Source organism: Notechis scutatus, chromosome 4 (assembly GCF_049901735.1).
Source record: "Notechis scutatus isolate UNSWTSFEM ecotype Mainland chromosome 4, rNotScu1.2, whole genome shotgun sequence".
NCBI lineage: Eukaryota > Metazoa > Chordata > Lepidosauria > Squamata > Elapidae > Notechis > Notechis scutatus.
In genome coordinates, this window is record NC_142012.1 from 93,060,454 (window position 1) to 93,081,613 (window position 21,160).

General features: G+C 37.0%; 1 protein-coding gene across 3 annotated transcripts in view; it reads right to left on the reverse strand.

Annotated features, from left to right (window-relative positions):
* Nucleotides 1-684: 684 nt before the first annotated feature.
* Nucleotides 685-21,160, reverse strand: part of UBE2D1 (ubiquitin conjugating enzyme E2 D1) — a 28,427-nt gene continuing 7,951 nt past the window's right edge. Inside the window, exons 2-8 of one of the 3 annotated variants that reach the window (XM_026687042.2) lie at nucleotides 16,645-16,778; nucleotides 14,946-15,009; nucleotides 14,816-14,847; nucleotides 11,707-11,784; nucleotides 9,765-9,870; nucleotides 5,343-5,436; nucleotides 685-3,411 (exon numbers count right to left, since the gene is read on the reverse strand). In XM_026687042.2, coding sequence (XP_026542827.1) covers nucleotides 3,366-3,411; nucleotides 5,343-5,436; nucleotides 9,765-9,870; nucleotides 11,707-11,784; nucleotides 14,816-14,824 — 333 coding nt within the window. In that variant the 5' untranslated portion in view covers nucleotides 14,825-14,847; nucleotides 14,946-15,009; nucleotides 16,645-16,778 and the 3' untranslated portion in view covers nucleotides 685-3,365. The remainder of the gene's footprint in view (nucleotides 3,412-5,342; nucleotides 5,437-9,764; nucleotides 9,871-11,706; nucleotides 11,785-14,815; nucleotides 14,848-14,945; nucleotides 15,010-16,644; nucleotides 16,779-21,160) is intronic. The other 2 variants (XM_087964115.1, XM_087964116.1) reach the window with 2 other exon arrangements.

Here is a 21,160-nt window from a genome sequence, read left to right on the forward strand (position 1 = left end):
AAAATTGATTTCCCCCACAACTGAAAAACCAGGCGGCCAGGGATGGGGAACCTTTTATGGCTCACTCAGGAATTGTGGGAGTTGAAGTCCATAAGTGATAAAAGAGCCAAGTTTCCCTACCCCTGGACTAGAGGACCAAGGGTCCTCTTTAACAAATGAAACTGCATAGTAGACTCCAGTGTGCTTCAACAGCTTGTGCTCTTTCATTTCTGGAGAATTTTTTTCACTTAGGCTTCCTGTACACCCTTCTAAAATTTACTGTATTTTAAAAAATCTAATGTCTTTGAAAGCAGCATAAATCGACTAAGTTTGCTCAAGATCATGAACACTAAAGAGAGCTTTTGCTTGTTTTGCTAATGGTGAATTAACAATGGTATATTAAGTTTGCCCCTGTACCTTTTATGTTTCTAGTTCTATAATACAAGGGCATAAATTTCTGCGAATCATGTTCAAGAAGTGGATGCAGAATTCTTTCAATATTTCTGCAGATTACAGGAGCCTTTTGGAAGAATACTTCGGGGGGAAAAGTTTGCTCAAAGCAGCCTTACTGAATATGTATAATACAATAATCAATCTTAGAGTTTTGTTGATAGCACCAAACTGACATTTGGACAGTACTACCACTGCTCCTTTTTTTCATTCATAAAAGGTGAAACGGCTGGGTTAAAAATACAACTTTACAAATTCCAAGTTCAAATCAAAATTTTATTTTCATTCAAGCCTCAGCTGATATCTTCAGGCAGAAAAATACCACATCAGAAGTAGCTAGAAAGCACACCTTATTTAACATTAACTAGAATGACTAAAGATTACATTTTAAGAATTTCACTGATACAGAGATCCTTTGCTTTAGTCATACCAATTATGTCAAGTGAGGATTATACAGAAAATGGGATGGCTCAGTTAGTGCCCTCGCTAAGGCACTGTACAGTATAAACTGGCATTTGGTGGAGGGACTGAAATTCAGACACATTTATGCCACCATAATGGATGCACCAGGACTGAGCAAATATTGAGATGGGGGTGAGTGGATGATAAAACCAACCTTCATCATGAGTCACTTAAAAACAAAATGACCAATTTCCAGAAAATGCAAAAACAAATAAATTACAGAGAATTCTTAACACCTTTCAGTTAACTGAATCTCTACTCCAGATGCCTGCTTAAAGATGTTACTGTTATTTATTAAGATTAGTCTGGAAGTTCAGTTTATGAAACCAGTCTCTGAACTTCAGTTTTAAATGTCAACTGAAGACATTTGTGGTACTTAAACGATACTTCATAGAACCCAATGAACAATAAGCAGCAACCTCATTTGCACCTTTTGCTCAGCCTGAAGATTTTGCATTATGGCTAGTAAATTCCTCCGATTAAGTATATTTCAAAGCATAACAACGTCAAAATAATTTCAAACCATCTTCCATATAATTTCAGTAAAGCAGATTAAACACTCTTTCACTTAACAGCCATGCAAATCAAACTACCAAATTTTACAGAGCCTATTATAAGAAGGAATATGGGATATTCTGGGACAAACTTATTTTAAACATTTAATACAGATAAAATGTGGAAAGTCAGAATCTTTTACCACTGTTTTTAAATGCTGATGACAGAATGTTAATAGCTTCACAAGCAATGGCATCCCCCCTTTTTTTCAAGTATAGCGAAGGATTCATTTACTGCATGGAAACATGTATTGGCTATTTGCAGAGATGGCCTGTTTCACAATAAGCAATGACACTAATGCAATGAAGTTTCAGTGCTATCTTATAAAGCTTCCATCTTTAGATTGTACTGAGGTAAAACAAAACAAACAAAAACCTCTGAAGCCTAGCTGATTTTTATGCATAAATTGCTCAGTAAAGACTTTTTCATAGGCAGTTAGCGCGATGAAAAAAAATGTGGAGATTAAAATGCTTAAAAGGTTATGAGTAAAGCCAAGTAAACAGAAAAATAGCCTCTGGGATGTTTGCCACATTTTGATGCATTCCAGTTATGGGGTTTTTTTTGAATACTTTTTGGGTCGCGAAGCACTAAGATAATAAAGGGTTAACTTTTATCTATGGCAGCAAAATCTTCTAGCTAAATTGATTTTTAGAATTATTTCAGCTACAAATTAAGATGCATTTCATACTGGTTTAGTACCACAAAATCTACATTAAAAAAATAATGCACTTATCTGTAAGGAACCAAAGGCTGTTTTTCCCCAAACATGCAGTATACACATACTGGCTTTAGCATATCAGATCAAAATATTGTTAATACAACAGGGGGGAAAAGCATTTGAGATTTTCTAAAATCAACTGTTTTCATCATAAGCACATTTTCCAAACTACTTTGCAAGCTTGAAGGTACATCGTTTATACTGGATAAAAGATCGATCCGCTTAGATCAATAGAATACAATGAATAAGTAATTTGTTTAAAAGCTATAATAATGCTCTCAGGAGCATTTTCAAGCACATAGGTCAGTTATTCCCAATGGTACGTTATATATTGAACAATATTTTGATCTTTTCAGAGCATGCACAGGTAAAGAATGTGCTAGATTTAAAGAACAGCCAAGACAAGTAGTAAAAAACATGTTTTATTTATACGGAAAAGCTTCAAGTCAATTTTGTTAACATGTCAGAGATTATATTGCCCATATGGGATAAAAAGTCAGATGTGAATAGAACAAAATTAGTTACATTTCTTTCTACAGAGCAGTGCAATTAGTTCACATTGCAATAAAAGTATGCAACAAAATCAAAACCATGTGTTTCCCCATAATCAGCATACTGAAGATTAGAGTGCAAAGTTTGTTTTTAGAAGTCTATCAGTTTATAGAATATTCCTTTGGGAAGGAATAGTTCACTCATTTAGTAGCAGTTGTATTTTTCAATACTGTGCAGAAAGTCTAAAATGAGTTGAAATATATGGTAAATAAAATATAGTCTATACAGTAAAAAAATACAAATTATACAATGAGCTAACAAAGAATGACATTCAAACAGACTTACAAGACTGACATCTCAAAGACACAGAATATTTATTATGTACCACCTAGTTTTCAGCAAAAATAGTTTGGTTGCTCTACAACTGCACTATGAATCTTGTAGGCTGGAGATGCAGATGTCCAAGTATCTTTAAAAAACATAATAAATGTCTTTTGCAAAGCATACAGAAAGGATAAATACTCTCGTCACAGTCTTCAGGTTAATTTTTGTAGTTAATTTCCTTGTTCCAGAAACACACTTATATGGGTAAAAATCAAAAAGGGCTTCATGGTACACTGAAAACAGTAAACTGTGCTCCATTTACTTCTAATTTTGAAAAACCCTAAAATTTACAGTACTCTGGTATATAAGAAAATGTCTTCAAAGTTTACATTGCATATTTCTGTGTCCATTCTCTTGCATGTCTGTTATATCTGTCCAAGAAAAAAACAGTGAAAATATACAAGCTTATGATTCACAGCTGTATCACATTTCAAATACAATCAACAACAAGATACAAGCGCTTACAAAAGCCTTCTTCAGTCATATTGCAACATCCAGAATTCCTATGAAAACAATCATGCTGAGAGATTCTGGGAGCTGCAATTCTAACACACATTGAAGGCATGCAACTGGGAAAGCTGGCTTAAAATAGTCATGGTTTTCTAATCTACTGGAAAAAAAATAGATATCTGTTTGGTACTGTAGAAATTTAAAGAAATTTAAAGATTGGTTTGTACCAACCTAGCTGGTCATAGTGGGATAAAAAAAAAAATCAAGCATTTTGGAGGAACCATTTTAACTGGATTGATTTATAACAGCTAGAATACAGAATGTGTTGATGATTTCCATGGACAAATAAGGAATTGGATGAAAAAAATCCCAGACCTATAATGATGATCTCAAGGGGGTGGAAACCCAGATATAAATTGCTGGCTCAAATATAAAACATGGATTCATCATTTTTTAATGACCCCATAATCCCTTGCGAGGTGGAGTCTGGGCAACTGAATGGAACTAGCGAGTGTTTTTAATGGCCAGATGCCCTTCCTGTCAACCAATGCGGGTTGAGAAATATCTGCCACCACCTAGGATTGAATTCACAGCCTTCTGATTGTGAGGCAAGAGCTCCACCTCTAGGCCACTACACCACTCATATAAAACATGGATTAAATAACAATATAGCAATAGCACTTAGATTTATATACCACTTTATAGTGCTTTATAGCCCTCTCAAAGTGGTTTACAGAGTCAGCATACTGCCCCTAACAATTGGGGTCCTCATTTTACCCACCTTGGAAGGATGGAAGGCTGAATCAACCTTGAGCCTGGTGGGATTTGAACTGCCAAATTGTAGGCAGCTGGCTGCAGAAGTAGCTTGCAGTACTGCACTCTAACCACTGCACCACAGAGGCTCCTTATATTTGTATATATTTGTACAGCAACTTTTTCTGATAAAGGTGGAGTTTTACAGGCACACATCAGCAAGTATGTGGTACCACACTGATACGTGGTCAACACTTCAAGAAATGCATGATGTTCACTCCTGTAATAACTAAAGGATGACAATGCTATGAAGTACTGTCATGTCTTTTCTCCTCTTCTTACCAGGACAGTTAAGGAGATGTTTAAAAATGAATCAGCTAGTTTACTATGTGAAACATTTTCCAAGCTTTGTAAATTGAAGTGTTCATACAATTTGTTTACTTACCTTTCTTAGATTAAGAACACATATACAATTGTCTCACCGCTCCAAAGCATAACAGATAACAGTTTTAAGACAAAGTATCTAGTTTAAATTTAAATCAGTGTAAACCTCCGTTCAAAGGTTTTTCTTGTTAAAGATAAAGACTTTTTCAAGTTGAAGTCAATTCATGCTGTTTAAATGATCAGGGCTAGGGGTTATGCAAAATGTTCCATGTACAGGGTAAGTCCATACCCGAATTGAAATGTGCAAAAGGTATTATTGTTGATGCCTGCTAGATAATAAGAAAGCCAGTACATCAATAAGTGCTTCATGGATTAAAGAAAAACATTTAAGTAGAATGTGCTTAGGAGAATGTGAATCTTGGAACATCCTATTGTCCTCATGAGAAACCTTTATACAGGTTTGAAAGCCATAGTTCAGACCAATATGAAAAACATATGAGATATGGCTGTATCCTTTCCCCTTCAACTTACATGCTGAACATATATTAAGGGAAAACCATGAGTGCGGTTTTAAAACAAGAAGTCAAACTTCTTGATTGGGGGGAAAATGTCTAGTAAAATAACTGAATAATTTTATCAAGATCTTTGTGGTGCGAGGAAAAAAAACAGAAAAGAACTAGTGGCTTACAATTTTTGAAATAATATTTATACATACTTTTCCTTGTCTGACTTGTAGATTTGTGCAATATCTGGTACTAAAGGGTCATCTGGATTAGGGTCACAAAGTAGAGAGCATATGGACAAAAGCACTAGAGGGAAAGTAAAAATAATCAATTAGAATTTTCATGATGTAAGATACTAATTAGGCCTCAAAAGTAGCTACTCACTTTTCATCTGTTTTATAATTTAACAGTCCCTGTTTTCCAATATTTGAGGAAACTAGCTGCTCCTCAGATTTACTAGCCCCCTGCACATTAATATTTGGATATTCTAACATAATTGCAACTCTGGCCAATTTCAGAGGTGCTTCCTACTCTGAAAGAAATTTGGCTTCCTTAGCGGGATGCGTGGAGGCTAAAAATGGAATGCATGGAGGCTGAAAATGGGATGCGCGGAGGCCAAAATGGGGCACGTGGATGCCAAAAATGGAGCATGCAGAGGCCGAAAATGGGGCACGTGGAGGCCAAAAACCGGCTGTTTGCTGCAAGGAAGCAAACTGCTGGGAGGCAGATGCCGAAGGGTGGGGGCCAGTGGGTTGGTGGACGGGGCTTCGGCAACATTTGCTCTATAAGATGCACAGAAATTTCCACCAACTTTTTTGGGGGGGGAGTAGGGAAGTGCATGTAATAGTATGACAAATACGGTACGTTTTTTTCAATTAAAAAAAACAACAACCAAGAGTTTACCACGAAACTAATTTTGTCAATCCTTTCATTTTTAAGAACCAAACACTAATAGAGGAGTTAGTGTCTTAAAAATGCAACTAAATTAAAATGGACTGTTTCCGTATCTCCTCTTTTTGGCTAGCGTGCCTCCCTTTCCCAAATATTTTAAAAACTGCTTAGGCATAGTAGTTTAAGAAGTATACATGACATTATACTTCTAGTGAGGCAAGTCCCCCTCCTCTGAGCTGATTGTTTTAAAAGCACGTATCTGGCTATTAGGAAGTATTTTAAATATTTAAGTTACTTTAACACTTATAATACTTTAAGTATTTATTTAAGAATAAATGAGGTATCTAAAATCCAAAGTACTGAAGTTGGGAAAAAAGTTCTACACATTATATGAGTGGCAACTTGAAGTTGGGTTTCCATAGGCAAAGGATATTTAAATTGAAGGCAACCTCGTCTAAATTCTTTCCATGCGCTAACTATACAACACCAGGGCTCTTATCTGAAAGGCACACCTTGGAAAGTTATGGTGCAGATTTTAAATAACTCTGGAATTGCTCCATTCAGTTTAATTTGTGTTTCTTTGTAGATAAAGAATATGGGTAACTTTTGTGTGGGTGACAATAACAGAGGAATAAAACAAAACTGTGTAATATTCTATTATTTTTCATTCTTAATACCAGAGATCTAAGTGTATGAAACTCAGTGCTACATTATATAATAAAACCTTAAACTACTGCCACCAAAATAACTCCACTGTACCTTCTAGAAACTCAGTATTTTGGTTCCTAAGCAGGGAGCTGACATCATCACTAGAGAATAGTTCAAAAAATGAGTAAAATTAAGATTAAGGAGTAAAGTGTTGCTTTTCAGACGGTAAGATATTGTCTAACACGGGTGGGCAAACTTTTTGGCTCGGGGGCCGCATTGACTTTTAAAATTTGACAGACGGGCCGGGTCAGCACAAGATTTTTTGGGAATCGCCCCCCCACCCTTCCCCCCCCTCTTCTCCTTCTTCCCCTCCCCTCGGAGGCCCCCTGAGTCAGGAGTTGCTACCGCCGGCGCAGCTCCGCGCGGCTCTAATCCCGTGTTGCCTCAGGAAGGGAAAGGCAAAAAGGAAGAGCCGCGGCGGTGCTTTGCAACGGGAGCAGCGGCACCAGAGGCTCAGGCTCAGCGGCTCCCGGTTTTGCCTTTTCCTTCCCAAGGCAACGCGGGACTGGAGCCGCACGGAGATGCGCCGGCGGTAGCAACTCCTGACAGACCCAGCCGGACACCTGAGCGGAGCCCGGGCGAAACTGCCTGTTGCTGCTGCCGGAGCACCGCCGGGTCGCCTCCTCCAAGCAGCCCGCCCGCCCACTGGGCTTCCCCTCTGCCGCGTGGCTCGGGGCCAGGCGCGAGCGCCCGCGAGTTAAAAGGAAGCCGAAAGATGCTGGGAAGTTGCTCGGGTGCTGGGAGCAGGCTTTTAAAGTGCCGCCCGAGCAAAGTTTAAGCAGCCCGCCTGCCCGCCAGGTGGAACCCTTCCCGCTCCTCGGCGGGAAGACGCTCCAGCCTGCAAACTTTGCCTTTGCAAAGCCCTGGAAGCCCCGGAAACCCGAGCAACTTCCCAGCAACTTTCAGCTTCGTTTTAACTCGCGGGCGCTCACGCCTGGCGGAGGGGAAGCCTCCTCCAAGCACGAGCGCCCGCAAGTTAAAAGGAAGCCGAAAGTTGCTGGGAAGTTGCTCGGGTGCTGGGAGCAGGCTTTTAAAGTGCCGCCCGAGCAAAGTTTAAGCCTGGAAGCCCCGGAAATCCAAGCAACTTCCCAGCAACTTTCGGCTTCCTTTTAACTCGCGGGCGCTCGCCCCGAGCCGCACGGCAGCCCGCTCCAAGCAGCCCACCCCACCTGCCGGGCGGAACCCTTCCCTCCTCGGCGGGAAGACGCTCCAGCCTGCAAACTTTGCCTTTGCAAAGCCCTGAAGCCCCGGAAAACCAAGCAACTTCCCAGCAACTTTCCGCTTTGTTTTAACTCGCAGGCGCCGCGCCGCCCGAGCCGCATGGCGGAGGGGAAGCCCGGAGCGCCGCCGGTCGCTCCTCCAAGCAGCCCGCCTGCCCGGCTTCCCCTCCGCCGCACGGCTCAGGGCCAGGCGCGAGCGCCCGCGAGTTAAAACGAAGCGGAAAGTTGCTGGGAAGTTGCTCGGGTGCTGGGAGCAGGCTTTTAAAGTGCCGCCGAGCAGGACCGCCGAGCCGGGAAACGGGGCACCAAGGCAGGGCAAGGCTCCACCAACAGCGGCCTAGCTTTAGGTGGCTCCAAGCAGCCCGCCCCGCCCGCCGGGTGGAACCCTTCCCGCTCCTCAGCGGGAAGACGCTCCAGCCTGCAAGCTTTGCCTTTGCAAAGTTTAAGCCTGGAAGCCCCGGAAAAAAAAGGGGGATCGGCGGGGACTCACCTTCGGAGAGGTTGCACTCGAAGGTGATTTCGAACTCCCAGCCGAGGCCTTTGCAAATTTCTTTTCTTTCCTACCCCTAGATCGCTCCGCACTGTTTTGCAGCTTTGGGGGCCACGCGGCACAGGGCAATACGCCACGCCCAGCGATTTTTTTTCAGGGGCGGGCCGGATTAGACAGACCAACGGGCCGGATGTGGCCCGCGGCTGTAGTTTGCCCACCCCTGGTCTAACATGTAGTTCTTAGTTATCCAAATATAACTAACAGGGTTTTTCCCAGCTATGTAAATTGTCATAGCTTATGGCTTTGTCTCTCAGTTAGATCTTCCTAATGTTTATTCCAATTAATCCCTCAGAACCTAGTACAAATGACATGGAACAGTATTCCTCAATCTCCAGTTTCTCCTATTGCTTCTGGCATCAAAAATGATTTGGAAATTTCAGAAGCTATTTGTTAAGTCCTTATTTATTTATTTATTTATTTATTTATTTTAATATATCTAATACTGAATTTTATTGCAAAAAAAAATCAGGAATCTGGTAGCACTTTTCCAACTAACAAATTTTATAAAAAGACACAAGTGTTTGTGAGCTGTGTGCAGATTAAACAGTGTCAAGCTAAATTATGCTTTCAAACTGATTTTTTTAAAGCTACTATGTTAGGAATATAAGTCACCTAACAGCTATTTAGATTGGACAATATATAAACCAGGATAGACATTTTAAAACTGTCTCTTTAAGAGAATCATAAAAGTGTAATTGGGTGTGGTTTCTCAAACAGCCATAAGATGGAGCCAGAAACCTGGGTTGTCTTTAGTCTTAGTCTCAGAAGAGAGTGTGTCTCAGTGAGTCTCTCTGTTTCCTTCTGTTGGAGAGTATTGCCGTTCCTTCTAATAGACTGCTATTCCTGAATTGATGTAAGTCTGATACTGAACTGTTTTTGACACTGGACTTTGTTACTGGATTATCCCTGGACTGAAAAATATACATTCAATTTTTTTACAATGAGTTTTGCTGTCTAGTGAAGTTTCACAACTATTATATAATGGTCTCCTGATTTCCAGATCTTTTTCCAGAAGAGCTCTCTCAGACTATGCAAGCATCCTTCTTCTTGAAGGCTCTTGAATTTGATCCCTACAATCACCAATTTTGATCATAGTTTAAAATCTCCACCCAAGACAACAGCAATGGTCTTATGCCCAATACATAGTAACAAATTCAGGCTTGGTTATTTAATTATCTCACTTAGGGGATCCTCATAGAATATAAACCTTATACAATATGCACATAAAACAGTATGTTGTTGGTATGCTTCACAAATAGGATTACCTTTAGATACAGTCAGTGCTGGTGACCACTGTGACCTCAGGATATCAAGACAAATACTTCCATTGCTATTTATGTTTGGATGGTATATTTTTGTAGTGAATGCAATCTGCAACGTAAGAGTGCAAAACAAAATTCAATTGTTTGTACCACATATACTAGATAACTTCCATTTTATTGTTTCATCAGACATTTTTCAATGAAAAAATCCCTTTATGAATGAGCAGTAAAGAGCCATTCCATGCCAAATCAACAAATAAGACTATTTGTTGAGTGGGTTTTTTAGAAAGTTTGTCAGTCATTATATATTCTAAGTAATATCTAATAGCTCAACTTCTCTTTGGAAGGACAGAGCTATCCTCATGCTCAAATCTCATCATGGTCATAAGATATCATGAGTGGTGAAATTTATTAATTTAAAACATTTATATAGCCACCCACTTTATTACTAACCCTGGTAGTTCCCGATGATCTCTTAGGACTTACTGGATCTGGCAAAATAAATGAATCTAAGTGTAATAAATTTATTCAAATACACATCTTTACAATGACTTAAAATTATTATGTTCCCAAAGAAATCAGTATGTGTATTAATTTGATTCTGAGATAGTTTTTAACAATTTTGGATGTCCATATTCTTGTTGCATCCTTATTACACTGAAATCCATGGCTTGGCAATTTAGCACTAGAAATATAAATTTATGGCCCTAGTTACTCAATGGACTAAAGGTGTTAATTATAATTTATGAATGTATTGCTTTTAGATGTAGACTATATATAGCTGATTATAATGAAACATGGTATTTTATTCATACATTTATGTAAAATTGTGACATACATAGATACATCCATAGTATAATTGATTCAATTAAAATCAATAGTCATCTGTTGTCTAAAACAAACAATTGAAGCAAAGTGCCCCTTTGAGACCATACAGCCCTAATATAAAATGTTTGTGCAAAAATGTCAAGAAATTCCGTTTCTGTGATGTGATTATATGTGATTTTTTTTTTCCTGGCAATTTGGTAGAGAATGAATTCAATACTTTTTCTTCACTCTGTTGTTAATACAACAACAGTTATAACCAAATTATCTGGATAAAATACACTACCACATAAAATGATTGGAGCTTTAAGCTGTTCCTTGGATCTTTATATAGCTTTCTATTAAAGGCATGTTATCAGAGTAATTTCCAAGTCCATGGAAACATTAAAATCACATTATGTTAGCAATAGTAGATGTAGGTTCAGACCATTGCTCTTGGTCATCCAAAACATTCAGTTCAATGCATCAATTCCTGCCTTCCTATCTGATAGAATTTCTCTGGAAAAAGGGGAAAAAAAGGCCAGATATGATTTCAGAGAGAAAAAAAATACCATAAGGGAGAAATACTACCACAGCATAGACCCGAGAAGTAGAGTGGTAAGAGCGTGGGTGGATTCCACAAAAGCATCTGAAGCCTTGGACATCCCAGTCTTGGTAGCACCACTGTACATAAAATTCCTATTCTAGATCACATATATAGATCAAAAACCAAGATCTAAGTTAACCTTAGATAACAGATTGACCATTAGGTTTCCTCTAAAATGAACACTAGCAAACGAATGTGCGGGTGGAAAAGCTGATCTCAAGCTAGTAGGATCTGTTTCCTATTCTCTAGGACCTCAAATATCAACTTGAGTCTCTTGTAAAAGACATACATTTAAAATGGATTAAAACAACAACAACACAGGAAAGGCTGAAGTCACCATGTCAAATTGAAAATATTGCAAACTAATTTGTCTTTTGATTTCTTCTGTGTTTGTCTCAAAGTGCTCTGTCCTCTGATCTATGTATTCTATTCTTATTTTAATAAAATATCTATGCCCAGCAAATTTTCCCATTAGAACAGAAGGCCAAGCCCGGATATTAAAATGAACAAATGGCATTTTTAAAAATTGTTTACCTTTGGTGGTTTGAAGGGGTAGTCTGTTGGAAAATGGACTGTAAGAAAAAAGACTCCCCCTTGATAAGCACTGTCAGGCTGGAAAACAAACAAAATAAATAAAGCTTTCCATCTTTTGCATGAAAGTACTACTTAATTCAGAGTACAGACTGTAGGCTGCTGTCATTTTTTTAGCCAATTTTCATCCAAACCTGCAGAAAATCTTGATTATCTTTTTCTTAAAATAATACTTGATTATGACCACTATTTTAATCTTTATACAATTTTAGAAAGAAATCATCCAGACAGCACTCTTAGCTTTATGCTGACAACTAAACTCTATCTCAGTAAGAAGGCTTCTTACAGGTTTAAAGTATATGTTAATATCCATCAATTGCTCTCCCTAAAATGGCGATAGGTAGGAATAAAAGGAAATTCTGATAGTTGGTTAGACCCATGAATGTAGCCATCTCAGTGCCTGATCTGTGGGGGAGATAGTTTCTGCCTCTTCTGTTTTATCAGAAATCCTGTTGGTTGAGCCACATATTATTTTTTCCCCCTTTCCTTCTCTGTTGTGCTCCCTTGCTGTTTCTCTCAGCTTAAAAGGAGGCTGATAGAACCTTGACAGGACTAGCAAACTCCCTGCTTCTCTTGCCACCCCTTCTTGCCCTGGTCCTGTAAGCCAGGGGTCCCCAACCACCGGTCCGCGGACCGGTACCGGTCCATGGAACAAATCCTACCGGGCCGCTGGTTTGCTGGGTGCCGCCATCTTGTTTTGATGAAAAAGTGCTTCCGGTGAGCTTTTCCGGGTAGAAAGCCATTTCTACCCGGAAAGCTCACCAGAGCATGGCGCCGCCATCTTGTTTTGATGAAAAGTGCTCCGGTGAGCTCACCGGAAGCACTTTTTCATCAAAACAAGATGGCGGCGCCCAGCTGATGCCGGTACCGGGCCGCGGCATAAAAAAGGTTGGGGACCACTGCTGTAAGCCATTCACTCTGCTGTTCCTATTCCTACTGCAGAAAAGCAATCAAAAGATGAAGAACCAAAAGCAAAACAACACAGGAGGGATTGCATCCTTCCAGATTAATGTAATTACAGTAACAGAATAGCAGTCATAATAGCTAAGTGTAGTATAGGCAAAATAAATATGTAACACAATATAAAACATTAGCAGTAAAACAATATAATGTAGATAGATTTCCTAATATCAATACAACCAAAATGTAAATGTATACTGAATATTGATAAAGTTCTTCTAACTTCACAAAGATTTTGCTAAAAGCAGTATTGTAAGGGCTTTTAACCTTCAAATAGTCAGATGCCAGACATAATTCAAGGAGGAAATTTTTTTCAGAAGGTAGAATCTAGAAAAATCCCTAAGATGTGACATGGTAATTTAATATGAGGAAAAAACAATCAACCTTGATTGCATGATGGAACAGAGTATATGACATAAATTATAGTAAAGTTATTCAGAAAGCAGGATGTAGGATATATGGCCTGTCAGTTAACACCATTCATTTAACTTGATTACATTGCAAGACTCAGCCAGTATAGAGACTGGCAAAATAATTATTAAAAATTATTAAGACTGAGTTGAGAATTATATAGCCATACAAACTATATCATTATGGATCTGAACCAGAAGATGGACAGCAGGACCATTAAGGTCTATCAACACAGTAAAACAAAAATTCAAATATTTAAAGTGCATTTCTAATCAATAAGAATTGCTCACAATCATGAACAGTCGTGCATGTAGACATAAAAATTACAAATAAAAATATGATTGAACTAATCTTGTTCTGTTTATCAGGAATAAAGTAGCAAGATGCATTATAAATGAATTAGTGGTTGAAAACAATTGTGTAATATCATAAGCCCTTAAAATAATAAATTAATGTATACAGATCCCCTTTAAAATTAGCCTGGCCTAACAGAATATTTCTGGTCCTATGTTATGAAAGATCTTCTCCAAGCCTGAAGACATACTTAAATCTGGGTCTCCCCACTTCTAATTCAACACTTATTATTATATGTTGCTGTTTCTTCTTCCCTGGAACAAATTCTCTCTGCTCTATCACCTCTAACCACAAATAAGGCAGATGAGTATTTGTTTAATCAACCTGTGATATTGTAGACTGAAGACACTTCAGCTCTTTTGTTTCCTTTTGTATCTTATACTTCCATTTTATTTTCACACCTAAGATCTAGAATATTACATTTAGCTTTCCATGTTTCCTCTTTCTACCTTGGATTAAGGGTAATTACAATTAGTTACTTACTTAGGGTACCATGTACAATACTAACAAATTTATTATTGTATAAGTGCCCATAGATCAGAGTCCACTTCATCAAATATATGTAATAAGACCTGACAAACACATTCTGTCATTTAATCACCAAATATTGATTTGATTTGGATTTCTCTTCTGTTCATTTACTTTCCATTTGTTAATTGATCAGAATCAACTATTAACACTTCTATTTCTGAAAGCATTCCTAATTTACAGCATAACTGCCTAACACTTTTGTACAGTACTGAATATTAAATAGAGTGAACACATATTTTTGTAATCAGAAGATTTTATCCTTGTTATCAGTGAGAAACGGCGTTCCTTCTATTTAATTGTTAAAGGTATTTAAGAAGGATGTTATAAAATGTGGCTTCTCAAACCTCAGAATATATTACAAGCCCACATGGCAACTTCCTAGAATATAATATTAGTTTGCATTTTCTTATTTGCTGAGATGGATCTCAATACTACATACCAAGATGCTCCACTCATCCAGTATCACATCCTGAATGAGATGAGTTTTATTAGAGGCCAACCTAATATGCATGTCCAGGACTGCCTAAGGTTTGATAACCAGTAAGTGACAATGTGGGGTAGGGCTAGAGTGCAGAATAGATGCAACGCCTCATTCCTACACTCTACTATTACTATTTAGAGCCAACTAAGATTTATTCACTGACTTCATTCATACATCACTCTGTGCTAAACCTAAACAATATACATTAGAGTTTAGCTTGAGATACATGCGGAAATCAATTACATTAAAACTTAAGTTTATTATTAATGAAGTAAACAAAAAAAATGAACTCAGTTATAAAAATTACATACTTACAGGTCCCATAATAGTTGCTTGCCAATGAAACACTGAAAAATACAAAGTATTATTTATCTTATTAAGTATTTAATGATACTATATATTATATGTATATAAACTATTTTGCTATCAATTATAAAGATCTTACAGTCATCTCCAACCGGTCCAGCTGAACAATGTGCAGGTGGATCACGCTGCAGATCACTTAGCTCCTGTAATAAACATAAAAATATTTGGAAGGTTACAAGCAAACTCAAGATTGATTATCCAAATTTGGATACTGTTTATTGATTTGATCAAGCATATTCAAAATTTACAACTAAAAAAATCAAAATAAATTTTAATCAAAATAAAATTCAATGAATGCACAGTGGAACTAAGATAATTAGTACTGAGCACTATTGCGAGATTTAATGTATATGTTATACATTTTAATACAATAAATGACTCCTGTTTTATTTCAGTTCTAAAGTTGTTGGCCTGTGTGAAAAGACATAAATACAGACTTCCAAACACCCTGATTAAATAGAGTTAAGGTTAAGGCAAAAGTTGAGCATGGTTTAATCTGAGTAGAACACTGCAATGAATTAAGTCAAACCCCTGCATAGGTCAAAGAAAGAGCCAATGATAATTCATATTACCATGTTTTGAAGTTATTGTTTTATTGACTATTGTACAATTTCATTAACAATAAGTTTCAAAGAGGTAATGATAAGATTTTCAAGCATACAAAATATATAGGACAATCCAGTAAGTCTACAAACTTTAATTCTAACAGAGCATACAAATATTAATGTACGTTGTAGATACATTTATTGATTCATTTAATGTTGTACATTCATGAGTGTTGTAATTCATTTATTTTTTAAAAGTTTATATTGCAACAGAAATGAACTTCCATATACCATACTATAAAGTATATAAAATTATTAACATAATAAAGCCATAACATAATAAAGTCATAACTGCATCAGCTCTCCAACTGCCTGAAAATTCAGACTTCCAGAGGTGCCAAATGATTAGGCCAAAGGGGTTTGTGAAAGAGTTTTGTAAGCAATTTACTATGACTAAAAAGATTCAATTTTTCATGTCCATCTGCTTCATTTTTGAAAGCAAAGGAGCTCAGTTTATATGATAGTTACATATATAATTTGCACATATTTTAAATAAACACATTTATTCAGCCCAGAATTACAGAGATGTTGTCAGAAAAGCTACAGCTCCAAATGAGCTGATATTGGTGAAGGATGCAAAAATCAATGAATTAATAATACGACCTTCCCAAGTTATATTCATAACAAAAGGTAAAGAATCGCCTGCTAAATGAAAATGGCAAAATGCTAACAGGTAACCGAGCAAAAGCAGAACCTATTCTTGTAGATGTTCCCTTTGGCAAGTGTAAAGAGCAGGACGAAGGAGCAGGATGAAATCTCCAGAATCAGATAAACTAGATTTTACGGTATGAAGGACTATGCTGATTATCAGGGGTGACATAACGTCTTTGACAACTCTTGGAGAGATGATGAAATTCCAGAAAACTGAAGGAGAACAAATATTGTCTTTATCTTCAAGAAGAGAGAAAAGGGTACTTGGGAAAATTCCAGACCATTTTGTAAAAAAGATGATCTAAACAACCTTAAAAACAAAACTATGATTACCAGTAGTTATCATGGATTGAGTGGAATTGGGGGATGCTATAGACAGAATAGACCTTAATTTAACTGAAGTATTTGACAAAGAACCCAAACTATCCTGTTTAGCAAGATTACCAGTTAAAGTAAGACAATGAATACTGCACATAGCTGGTCCAAGAAATGTATCTGAAGCCTGCTTAATAATTCTTCTACCTGAGTGTGATATCAAGTGGAGTGATGAAATGAAATCAGTCCTGAATCTGGTACTCTTCAGTATTTTTTTTCATGACTTTGATGTGAAGGAAATGCTTCTCAAATTTTCAGGCATAAAATTGAGTAGGTTAATACTGTAGAAAACAGAAATAAAATTCAATATTATCTTGGTAAGTTAAGAAAAATAGATTTCTCTAAGTAATCTACCATCTCTCAAGTATTATGTGCAATTCTCAGTATTAGGTAGCAATAATGATTTAGAGAAACTGGAACAGGTAGGGGTGGGGAAGGATACAGGGTGATCTAGAAATTAAGTCCCATGACTAAGTATCTGGGGATATTTAGCCTGAAAAGAGAAACTTGAGAGAATATGACTAAACTCTACGTAAATACCTAAAATACTTAAAAAGATGTCACAGAAGATGGCTGGGACTTTATCTGATCTCAGGTAGCTCCAAGGTAACAGGAATCAAAATTAATAGATTTAAATTACATAAAGACAGACCTGAACTGAACCTTAGAAAACAAATTTCCAACAGTAACGATAGCTTGACTGTGAATCCAGTTACTGAGAGAAGGCAATTTATTGGATGTGTTCAATTAGAAGCTAGACAACTATCTGTCAAGGATGTTTTATTCTGGATACCTGCATGAAATATGGGGTTAGATTTGATGGCCCAAATAGTTGGGATATGTGTTGGAATGTATGCAGTGTCACAGAAGCAATTTCCTTGAACAGGAATTAATATGTAGCAAAACATATATTATTATTAAATCCAGTTCCAGGACAATCATATATTTCAGTTCTTGCCCGCCCTTAATTCAAGTTGAGATATAGTATACAGTATGCATAATGTATCTTTTTTTATATATAAAATCAAGTTTAAATCCAATATAAAACAAAAGAAGCAATGTCTTGGGTGATTTACTATAATCTCTCTTTTTGGCACTAAAGGAAGTTTTTGTTTTTCAGTACAAACTTTAACAATCAACTTGGCTGTTTTAATACATGGTTTACATGTACTATAAATTTAAGTGGAAATGTTTTAATGTATTGTCTTATTCAACTTAATACAAACTAATTCCCTCAATACAATGTAGCAGTTCAGTAGGATATAATTTTTTAAATTCTTTACACAAACTAATAAAGGATAATATCTGTAGCTCAGGATTGACATGAGGGGTCCTTGGTGCTCTCTGAACTTGCTTGTCTTCTTGCAGACATTTCATTACCCAAACTAGGTAACATCATCAGTGCTAGTAAGGAGTGGGGTTCACTGTCAGTTACACAAATTATTAAGAACTGTATTTTTAGCAGTTAATTCTTGCCTAAAAGACGGCACTAACTTAGGAAAAAATCAATAGCTTAGTAAAGTTTAGTTTATTCATAAAACATCAAAATTGAGTTTTAGACACTACTATCGGTACAAATAGAAACTTGGTAAGAACTATTCTAACTACCAGAATTAGTGAACATTCTTTAAAACTGGAATATTAAAAAATACATGTCCTTAAGTATAAACCTGTATGAAGCAAAAAGGCAGAGAAGTCAGAAATTAAAATTACATTCAGAACAGTAATACATTAAAGCCAAATGTTAACGCTTTCAAATATTATTTACACTGGAGAATCTCACTGGAACTGATGGATTTCATATCTTCATCGCTCCCATCTATTCTGGAAGCTCACCCAAATTGGGTGGGTGGGGGTGACTTCGCATTGGGAAAGCTGATTTATGTTATTATTTCAAGAGAATAAGCTAACTGAATTCCATAGTCAGAATAGTATTAATTTTTGACTAGATCATAAATACTTTACTAAATTCCTAGCTTCATTATTAAGAGGCTATTCATATTTAATCAATTAATCAGTGTAGAAGAAAAAAATATTAGAAGTTTTAATATCTTTGTTTTATTTGAAATAAATGGCTAAAATACTCAAATATAACAATACTATAAATCATATTGCACTAGACTAAACTAATTTAATTATAGCTCAGATGTAAAAAAGAGCTGAAAATTAGAAATTATGCAAAAAAGAAAATATTGAAGCAAAACTAGTATTATAATCTTAATATTAAGGACTAATAGCAGTTCTTAAGCACAATAAGTATTAAATACAACATAGTCACGAATATCTATTTTTTATAATCTTACATAGCCATCTATTACCCATTTTTGAAAAAGAAAACATCAACTCCAGAAGAAAAAAAATCTTTGGAATTATTTTCTTTGGTCTTCTTAGAATTTCCCATGTTTTTCTTGGGGAAACTGAGGTGTCTAAAATGTTTTCCACTTCTATTTCTCCGTGGCACATCCCATCTCAATAGGGTGGCTATTTACAAACTTGTTGGTAGTTTGATTTCTCACATTGTATTAATATAAAATATAGTTTGGATTAGCACAATGTGTAAACCTAACTATTATGGTTTGTGAGTTATGGTTTCTGGCTTAATATAAGTATGAACCAGGCATGAACCATGATTATTCAATAAGCCACAATTTAAATTAGCCACAAACTCAGTAATGCATCTGATTTTTAACTGACCTTCCATTTCCTCACATTAAAATTATAACCAATCAGTATTCATCAACATTCATTTATTACTGCTTAAATTACATTAAAATAAGTAATCATTCTGATACAAAGCCAGATGTTTGTTGTTCCTCACACAATTCCCCTGACCTTCTAGAAAAACTATTAAGGTTATTTGCAATTAATTTTATTCTGAAAAACTAATTGCATGTCACACCTGAGAGGTCATTTCAGTGTGTACTTTTCCAAAGAAACCAATGGCAAAATCTTTTTAAGTACAGTGCCTTTTTAAATCCAAGAGCTCAAGTTTCAGGGAGAAGAGAAAATAACTTATTCATGCAAAGTGCTGATACTACCAACCCAAAGGAGAATCCACAAGTGTCCAATTTCTAAGTGTTATGAAAGCTGAATACAGCATAAGGCATATAATAAAGATACAGAACTGCAGGCAGTGGGAAACCCGTTGATCTCTTTACAATTTTCAATTCCAGATGAAATAAAAGATCTTTAAAATGCTGACTAACCAAACACCTTCCTAGAGATCTTCTTCACTGAAGCACAGAGATACTCTTAATTATACAGGAAATTGTACTTGTTAATGGTCCCTGTCTACTTAAGAAATTAAACTGCTGATGTTAAAATAACTGGAACTACTTGACTGCTTTTAGGTTTGCCTTGTTACTTTGCTTCTGAAATAAATATTACTTTTAATTTCATTATTGTTCTTAAGAACTGTTGTGATTTTAAAACTTTTCTTTTCTTTTTGAAAAATTCTTTTGGAATTTTTTCCTGAGAAAGGTTGTTATAGAAATAAAATAAATAAGCAACTTGCTTGTTTTCCTATCATGACCAAACAGAAATAGCAGTTAGTCCTTGGTTAACAATGGTAATTGGGAGCAAAATTTCCATTGCTCAGTGATGAAGTTTTAGTATTTAGTATTTATTTGATTTGTCAATCGCTTACAAGATACAGGTATAACAATAAACATAGTTTTGAATACATTAGATATTTATAAGTTGCAAAGCACGCCATCACATCACTGTGCAGTTTAGCAACAGAAATCCCAGCAGCTCCCTTTGTCATCATTAACTGAATCCCACCGTCATTAGGCAAAGACCCACCTCAATCCAAGCTTTCCCAGCTTGGTCCCTCCCAGCCCAAAACTTTGGTAAGGAAGGGGACTGCCTCTTTTTGAACTCCTACCACCCACCCCAACCTCCCTGTGGCCACTCTGTACTCTTAGCAGTGGTGGGCACCCAGCAGCATCTGGATTGAAAAAGCCCCATGACATCTATTTCATGTCCCCAGTACCACTATTGGCATCAACGAGTGCCAGCTCAAACCTCATGGCCAATCACCCCAGCATCACAGCACAAAGCCTCACCAACCTGAGCTGCACCCACCTGCCACCTTCCTCCCACTTCTGAGAGGTGTGCCTATCCTGGCCCTACTATGTCAGGCAGCTGCTACTGTATCTGCACCATGCCTTTTCCCCGAGGCTGTCATGATGTTTTGTAAGAGACTTCTGAGGCCTCCAAAATCTCTTGAGAAGGTCCATCTTTCTCCAAACCATGTGTGGCCTTCTCAAGAAGTTTCAGAAGGGTTGGCCATGGCTGGCTGACACTGCTGAAAGCTCAACCACCACTGCTGCCAAGGAATGCCACTGGGCAGGGTGGTTAAAAGGGGAGAGTTGGGGTGGTTGTAGAAGTAGAAGTGGTTGATGTAAGTTCTGATCACAGCGATAACATCAGGGACTGAGTATAAGTACCATTCATTCTGCATCGCTAACTTTGAACTGTTGCTGAGTAATGGTCTTTAAAGAAGGACAACCTGTAATTTTAACCAGTATCTGTTGGAATTACTTTGTTAATTTTCTTTTGACTTGGTGGGTCATAAATCAGGTCAGCATTAAATTGCAAAAATTCAAGTGCACCACAACCATCATTTTTAAAAGCAGGTGTATTACTATTTATAAGCTGC